Source organism: Pituophis catenifer, unplaced genomic scaffold, assembly GCF_029215685.1.
Source record: "Pituophis catenifer annectens isolate HBS135680 unplaced genomic scaffold, rPitCat1.0.hap2 SCAF_11, whole genome shotgun sequence".
Classification (NCBI taxonomy): Eukaryota; Metazoa; Chordata; class Lepidosauria; order Squamata; family Colubridae; genus Pituophis; species Pituophis catenifer.
This window is the reverse complement of record NW_027256891.1, coordinates 27348614-27357103: the sequence shown is the minus strand read 5'-3', so window position 1 is coordinate 27357103 and position 8490 is coordinate 27348614. Positions and strand designations below refer to the sequence as shown.

Sequence of the window (8490 nt, the reverse complement as noted above, 5' to 3'; positions counted from 1 at the left end):
CCAGCATAACAGCCTTCTCCACTGAGCTGGGTCTTCACACATCATGTGTCCAAAGTAGGATCATTTGAGTCTGGTCAACCCTGCCTTGGTCTTCTCAGGAGCCTCTTCCAATGCCAAAGTTCAAAGCAAACCATCATTTTCCTTTAAAATCCAACGTTCCCTTCCGTAGAACGTCCAGTTAATGTCAACCTCAGGGTCTTCTTTGTGTTCCCAGGTAGAGCCGTTCTTCCTCAGCCTGGCTCTCTTTGATCTGAAAAACGGTTGCAAGATCTCAGCGGATTTCCACGTGGACTTAAATTCTGGCCCCGTGCGGGAGATGCTGCATGACTCTTCCGACCAGCAACCTGGAAACAGCCCCATCAACAGCCACGGCATGGCTGAATCCAGTTTGCGCTACATGAAGCAGGTGAGAGATTCTGTGGAGTCCACCCGACCTCAGATGGAACAGGAAGGAAGCCTCCAAAGGAAATAGGAACTGGATTAAACCTAACATGGAGCAACCTACTATTTAGTTCTCCATAGTCAACTTCATGCCAGAGGAAAGTCTTCCAGCAGAACACGAGGTTGAAGCACAGATTTATTCTTGCTCCCCAACGACTGGTCTATGTTTTGGGGTGGTGGATCCAGATGCTGAGCTCGTTAGGATAATGGCATCCTATTGCAAAGGCAGGGCAAGGATGGTTGTTACAGTGGATACTTCTACACCTGATTAACCAGCAGGAAGCAGATTGTGAATTACATCTTGGAAACACAGATAATGTCAGCCAGAGTTGAGGGAACTATTTCACAGCTCAACAGCTTTGTTGGTGAGCGCACCCACCTGTTGGGAGCCCTTCTGTCCTTCTTTAAGAGAGAGTTGGTTGAAGTCGGAATTCTCTCTTAAGTAAGGACAGGCCCATGTGGCTTAAAATACTTTTGGTGTAGGCCTAAGCTTCTAGTTGAGACTCAGACATTGTCTTGTCTTTAGGGGCTTTGTAGGGTCTGATGCTCTGCTTCTCTTTTGACACAAAGGGGGTCTTCTCTGTGACCAACCCACACCCGGAAATTTTTCTCGTTGCCCGGGTGGAGAAGGTGCTTCAAGGAAGCATCGCCCACAGCGTGGAGCCGTACGTCAAGAATTCAGATCCTGCAAAGGTACATTTGGTTTCATGGGATGGATTCACCGTGCTTTGGGATGAGAAAGAAGGCAATGAATGTCTTAAGGCGCGGCCTCCCATCTCATAAAGCTCCTCCAGTTTACGTTACATCATGAAACATCCTGCTGAGTGGTTGAGCACATAAGAGGCACTAATAGCTGGCTGGATTCTGAGGTTGTACCCATCTATGGTTTACAAATCAGAGTGATTGAGCTGATGTACCCAGAACACAACAAGCCATATCTTAACACAGTGTGTGAATGCATGTTATGAATGTGCCACCTAAATAATGTGACTCCTAGGTCAAGTTATGAAGAGATTGAGAGTTGGACATGGACAAGGCATGCAGCATCTCTTGGATTGGGGATAGAGAGGGGGGCGGGGGGCAGAATTTATTTACTGAGCTTCATATGTCATCTTTGGCCCATGTATACTCTTCCTGAATAGTCAAAGATGATGGTGAACAATTGCAGGTGTTTCAGATGTTTTCGATGCTCACTGAGAGCATTTATGGACTTACCCTGGTGGGGGAACCTCACTTCCCCCTTTCTCAGAACTTGCCTTACCTGACTTCTCTGAGATTGGCTGCTCCGCCTGCCCTTCGTGCCCCCACTCCTGCATCTCTTTCATCTTCCAGCTTCAACCAGCTGTGCACATCTGCTCTGTTTTCCTTCCTCCACAGACAGCACAGAAGGTCCACAAGTTGGCGAAGGTGGTGTGCAGCCGTCTTGGACAGTACCGGATGCCCTTTGCTTGGGCGGTCAGGTGAGGCTGCCTCTTGTGCTGAGGCCAATGCCAACATGTCACCCTTCCCATGAGTGGAAGAGGCCAGGAGCCAAGCCGCTTGCCCACAGCTACCAGGACTACCTGCCATCTGAAGATGGCATTTGAAGGTTCTTCATGGGGGGGGGGGGGGAGACCTTCTATTTTGACTTTGTTCTTCCAGGAGTCTGTTTCTTCTACTCTTCCTCAGAAAGACATTTCCTGGTTGAAAACTCCGTCCCTGGAAATTTGCTGGCCTTTAGGAGGCCAGTAAGGCTTCTTTTGCCATCCAAATACATCTCCAGATACAAGGTTGGGTGAAATAGCCCTGAACAATGCTGGAGAAATATTTTCTCTGTGACTGGTATTTGATAAACCAACTTTCTTTGGTCAGCACATCTAAAGACACACCAGAAGACTCCCCAGGAAACATCTCTCCCTTTTTAGTTTTATGTTCTCCGGAAAGTTGAATGCACATTCATCTTGAGATTGTCCAAGACTTTGATTCATCTTTGATTCATTTTGTCAGGGCAGTTGTATGAAAAATGCCACTCCTTGGCTGCATCTCCTTCAAACTTGATTTGATCTTTTGACTTGAACTGTTAAAATGAAAGAACCTGGCTAAGAAGGGTGGAAGGTGGCTTATATGTAAAGAGCACCGAGCCACTTTGTACCAACCAACTCTTTGCATTCTGTTTCCTGGTTGTGTTTCAGGGCCTGCTTCCTGGCCAAAACTCCTGGAGCTCCATAAATTCTAATGTTGGATATTTACCTGGCAGGCTGTGAGGTTTCCATGAGCAGGTGGGAACGTTGCTCAAATGTCCACCCTTTTCTCTTTCCAGGTCTGTCTTCAAAGACTCCCAAGGCACCTTGGACCTGGATGGGAAGTTCTCTCCCCTCTATAAGCAAGAGAGCAGCAAACTCTCCACAGAGGACCTCCTGAAGTTCTTGGCTGAGTATAAGAAGTAAGGCTGCTGGGAGAGAGGTGTTCTTCTGCCCAACGGGGTCCAAAGAGAAACTTTGGCCTGCAGAAAGTGTAGAGAAAATAGATGTCCCAGATTTTTTCATCCCAGCATTGTTAAGTTGGGCTACCTGCTTGGTCTTCTGAGTTGTTCTTTGTTTCCTGTGCAGACCAGAGAAGACAAAACTGCAAGTGATACCTGGCCAACTGAATGTGACGTTGGAGTGCGTCCCCTTGGAGCTCTCAAGTAAGGAGAGAGGAGAAAGGTGGTGGAACATGAGACTATTATTTTCTGGCATTCATCAACTTGAGTTTCCCTTGTCTAACCTTGTTTCTGAGCTGTTGGTTGGTTGGTTGGTTGCTCTGAAAGACAGAGAAAGGTACCAAATCACCCATCACTTTGGCCTTAACCATAGTTGTGAACAAAAATGATGGTTTGAAATAAAATTCACGTTACCTATTCTGGAGATGGGACAGATGTCAGTCTCCTTCAGGCTATCAAACCAATATACAGATAGTCCTCAAGTTATGATCACAGTTGTGTCCAGAACTCCTGTCGCTAAGTGATGCAGTTATTAAGCGAGTGGTGTCATAGTTTACAACCTTGATGCCCCAGTTGTTAAGACAACCCAACTTCTCCCATCGGCTTTGCCTGTCCAAAGAGGGAGCACCGTCACCATGTGCTGCCTCTGGCTCTTGTCCTCTGCCAGACTGCGTCACGGCTGCTTTCATCCCCATCAAGCCCTTTGAGGGACAGGAGCGGCGTGACGGTGTGGCTCTCGAGGTCGATGAATTTGTGCCCGAGGTGGCCAAGTACTGCTGCCCGTTCACCACCTACAGAAACCGGCTCTACGTCTACCCTTTGCATCTGAAGTACGATGGCCAGAAGACCTTCGCCAAGGTGAGTAAGGAGACCTCACCTGACAGAGACACACAGGAGGGCGAGGAGAGCTTCCTTCTGGCAAAAATGGAGGCCTGAATGTTCCCTTGTGCCCACTGCGGGTTACTCTTCCAGGCAAGGAACATCGCCATCCGGGTGGAGTTCAAGGACTCTGATGAAGGAGACACCAAAGCCTTAAAGGTACTCCAGAGCCCTGTCTAAGGAAGAGGTTGTCTCACAAGATGATCCTCCTCTTCTAGCCTCTTGTGCCTCCTGATGGCCTATGTTCTGGGATACCCTTCTCCTCATGCTGCCACCTGGTGTTCATTCCATCTTCAGAACTTCCCTGTCCTTTATGCTCCAACCTCTGGGCCAGATGAGTGATCTCCTTCCCCTTGGAAGGTCCTGTCCACCTGCCATTGATCTCTAGTCAGGGCGATCGGTGGGCTTCTTGAGTTTTCCATGTGCTTGGCACAGAGGGGGCTCAGATCTTTGTCAAGAGGCCCAATTGGGTCTCCGTTCCATATGAATGAAGACAGAAGGTCCATCGGCTGGTCCAGAGTTCCCACTAGAGGGAGCTAGTTGACCCAGTTGGAGCTCTTCAACCTTAGACCTGGCCAGCCTGGAATCAGATCTTTTCCACCAACATCTGGCAGTGGGATTTGGTGTGACAAGATCTCCCCTTCTTGGGGCCCAATTCTGATAAGGCTGAACTGAGCAGCGTTGCAGAGGAAGTGAGGGAAGGACTTTTGATGGTCCAAGGAGTTAATCATGCCTTTTGAGTCTTCTTCTTCCTCTCAACCTCACTTGTTACGTCCTTGCAGTGCTTCTACGGCAAACCCGGAGGGCCTCTGTTCACCTCGCATGCCTACGCTTGTGTCTTGCACCACAATCAGAGCCCCGAGTTTTACGATGAGGTGAGAAAAAAAAAATAACCAGCAGAGGAGAAGGAGCTGGTGGATTCTCTTGAGGTTTCAAGGAAATAAGGAGAGAATAGATTATTTTCTATGTATAGAACTTAGGATCCTCCTTTGATTTTTTGATCCAAGTTTTTCAAACTTGGCAACTTTAAGACGGGTGGACTTCGGCTCCCAGAATTCCCCAGCTGGACAAGACAAAATGATGATCCTCTTTTAAAAAATGAAATCATGCGAGAATTCAGCCTCCCTTCTCCTCCTGTTGCGTAGATCAAAATCCAGCTTCCGATCCATCTTCACCAGAAGCACCACTTGCTGTTCACCTTCTATCACATCAGCTGCGAAATCAACACAAAGGGGACGGCGAAGAAACAGGACACCGTGGAGACCACAGGTACCCAAAGCCCCTCCTTCCCCAGGGTTCTGGACTTGCCCAACTGCCTGGGTTCCTAAATGAATGATCATTTAGGGCAGTGTTTCTCAACCTTGGAAGCTTGAAGATGGATGGACTTCAACTCCCAGAATCCCCCAGCCAGCAGTGCTGGCTGGGGGATTCTGGGAGTTGAAGTCCACGCATCTTCAAGCTTCCAAGGTTGAGAAACACTGATTTAGGGCACATCTATGAATTATCCTCTGGGGTTCTAACTCAAGACTGCAGGATCCAATCTGGGTCGGTCAGCGGGACCAGCGGTTTAGTCTTCTGATCTTTTGGACTCGTGCTGGAACTCATCCTTAGCGAACCTCTCTCTGCTGGAATGTTCCAGAAGTTTCCTGAAGATGGGCTCCAGCACGAGTCCAAAAGCTCAGAAGACTAAACTTCAGGTCCCGCTGACTGACCCAGATTGGCTCCTGCAACATTATTATCCTGGGACACGTTGATTGGCCTTCGTTCGTAACTTAAGATTCTTGCAGACTCAGCTGGGCATATGAGCTGCAGGTGCCACCTAAACCTTCTGCAGCTCTTCAGACCAGCCTTGGCTGATCCACCGTGTCTCTTCTGTCCCCACAGTTGGCTTTTCCTGGCTTCCTTTGCTGAAAGACGGGCTGATTATCACCTCTGAGCAGCAGCTCCCAGTCTCGGCCAACTTGCCAGCTGGCTACCTGAGCGCCGGAGATACCGAGGCACGAAAGGTAAGGGGATTCTGAGGTGGGTTTCTCATAAGAAGGACAATCCATGCATGGTTTGGGATAGTACATTTTTCAGACAGAGTGCGGAGAAAATTGACAGAGGCAGGCAGGTATTTCAGAGTTTCTTAGCCAAGTTTCCAGCCCCTGCCCCATTGGCACATTATCAAGGAGTATAACTGCCCCTCCTGTTGCAAATGCCCAGGCGGCCATGCCTTTTCTCAGTTGCTGGAAAACTGGGTTTGTGTAAACAAGTTGTGCTTTGCAAAACCCACAAAGATCCGGCCAGCTTTCTTGATATTGTTCTGATGGCTTCTTGGTTGCAGAATTGGAGGAACTGGGATTTTTCTATACTTAGAAATACTTTTCTCGGTTGTTATTAGTATTGACATTTTTATATGTTTGTTTTTGGTTGTTTGTATTTTTTGTTTTGGGTGTGTGTTTTTCTTGCTGTTTTGTGTGTGTGTTATGTTTCTTCTTGTACTGTGTATTTTAATCTTTGGAAATTTAATAAATATTATTTAAAAAAAAAAAGAAATACTTTTCTCTCCACGTAAGACAGAAACGTTTTCTCTCTCTTGCATGGGCCCATTTCTGGGGTCAACTTAAATGGCTCTTTTCATCGCCGGTTGGGTCAAACTGCCTGGTCAGGTAGCCCAGACTAGTTTAGGGCAAACCCCCAAGCTTCAAAAATGTCTCTTTTCTTCTTCCGGATCTCCAGCCAAATAGCGACATCAAGTGGGTGGATGGAGCCAAGGCCCTCTTCAAGCTGAAGCTGCACTTGGAGTCCACCATATATACGCAGGTACGTTACGCATCCCCTCTCCTAAGGAGGTCCATCAGAAGAAGGGCCTCTTCCGTGGTGGCTCCTCCTCATCCCCAAGGAGATAAGACTGTCCCCCACTTTCACCCTCTTTCCCTAGGCCCAGAAGACCTGGTTCTGCCAACGGGCCTCTAGATCCCCAGAGTGGGCTGGAGACCATCAAGTGGCTCCTTTGACTGTTGTCACCAAGGGGGTGGAAGGTTATTGCTGTTCTATTGTTCTTGCATTGGGCTTTTATCCTTGTAAGTCACCTGGGGTCATTGAGAATAAGTTGGGAACCATATACATTTTCTTAAATAAACAAACACGGATGGACGACCAGCCTTCAGAGGGGCCCTTTTGCAACCCCCATAGAAATAAGTCTTTAAAACAGGGCAGCCATGACTCTCCCCATCACCCCAAACTGGTTCCTTACAAAAACGAAACTCCTCCCACTGAGGATCTCTCAGATTTCAATAAACTCAGATGAGGCACGATTAGATTAGATTAGATTAGATTAGATTAGATTAGATTAGATTAGATTAGATTAGATTAGATGATTAGATTAACAGAGTTGGAAGGGACCTTGTAGGTCATCTAGTCCAAGCAGGAGACCCTACACCATTTCTGACAAATGGCAGTCCAGTCTCTTCTGGAAAGCTTCCAGTGATGAAGCTCCAACAACTTCCGAAGGCAACTTCTGTTCCATCGTTGATGGTTCTCACTGTCAGAAAATTTCTCCTTATTTCCAGGTTGAATCTCTCCTTGATCAGTTTCCATCTATTATTCCTTGTCTGGCCTTCGAGTGCCTTGGAAAATAGCTTGACCCCCTTTCTCCTCTCTGGGGCAGCCCCTCAAATATCGGAAGACTGCTATCCTGTCTCCCCTGGTCCTTCTCTTCCCTAGACTAGCCATGCCCAGTTCCTGCAACCGTTCTTCGTATGTTTTAGCCTCCAGTCCCCTCATCATCCTGGTTGCTCTTTCTAGAGTCTCAACATTTTTTTTTCATAGTATGGTGACCAAAATTGGTTTTATAGAGTGGTAGTAGTACCTCCCTTGATCTTGATTGTTAATGCAATTTAGGATTGTGTTGGCTTTTTTTGCTGCCGCCGCACACAGCTGACTCACGAGTGGAAACAGCTCACTCTGTTCTTAAGGACTGCTGAATTTTGTTGTTCTGTCATTTCAGGATCGTCACTTGCATAAATTCTTCCAGTATTGCCAGACGATTCAGGGTGGTGCCAAAGGAGTGCCAGGAGAACTTGTGAAATATCTGAAGGTGAGCTGAGTCTGAACAACCGGTGGGGGGGAGGGGGGGAATCTTTTGGAGAGAACGCAAATGCGGTCACCTTTATGGAAAGAAGGACCAAGGAAAGGCCACCAGACCTTCTTCTTTGCACCCTCTTGAAGTCTAACCACCTATCTTGGTTTCAGTGTTTGCACGCCATGGAGATCCAGGTCATTATACAGTTTTTGCCGGTGATTCTTACGCAACTCTTCCGAGTCCTCACCAGCCACCCAGAAGAGGAAGAGGTGGCCATCAACAGTACTATGTGAGTTTGGGCCACAGACAAGCGACCTGTTCCAGGTTGACTTCCTCTCTGCCTTGGGAATATTTTCAGTACACTAGCAAACTAATGCAGCACAGTGGCATAACCAGGTCAGTTACGGAAGCTAACACGCCTGGTGAGCTCAGAGTAACAGGATAACAGAGTTGGAAGGGACCTTGGAGGTCTTCTAGTCCAACTGTCTACTCAAGCAGGAGGGCTTTTCAGATGCAAAAGAAGGAGAGGAAGAACGAAGAAAGTAGGAAGAGATGGAGAAAGGAAGAGAAGGGGAGAAGAGGAAAGGTTGTGGTAAAATAAAGGAGGGTAAATGGTAAAGGAGCAGCCCCAAACAACTAAAAA

General features: G+C 47.6%; 1 protein-coding gene across 1 annotated transcript in view; it reads left to right on the top strand.

Moving 5' to 3' along the window:
- The first annotated feature begins 239 nt into the window (after positions 1–239).
- The window catches only part of DOCK11 (dedicator of cytokinesis 11), a 40267-nt gene continuing 32016 nt past the window's right edge, over positions 240–8490 (top strand). The window contains exons 1-13 of the mRNA XM_070952025.1: positions 240–406; positions 1012–1134; positions 1819–1901; positions 2741–2863; positions 3030–3106; positions 3570–3760; positions 3875–3940; positions 4564–4656; positions 4927–5050; positions 5666–5787; positions 6503–6586; positions 7773–7862; positions 8018–8136. Coding sequence (XP_070808126.1) covers positions 317–406; positions 1012–1134; positions 1819–1901; positions 2741–2863; positions 3030–3106; positions 3570–3760; positions 3875–3940; positions 4564–4656; positions 4927–5050; positions 5666–5787; positions 6503–6586; positions 7773–7862; positions 8018–8136 — 1385 coding nt within the window. The 5' untranslated portion in view covers positions 240–316. The remainder of the gene's footprint in view (positions 407–1011; positions 1135–1818; positions 1902–2740; positions 2864–3029; positions 3107–3569; positions 3761–3874; positions 3941–4563; positions 4657–4926; positions 5051–5665; positions 5788–6502; positions 6587–7772; positions 7863–8017; positions 8137–8490) is intronic.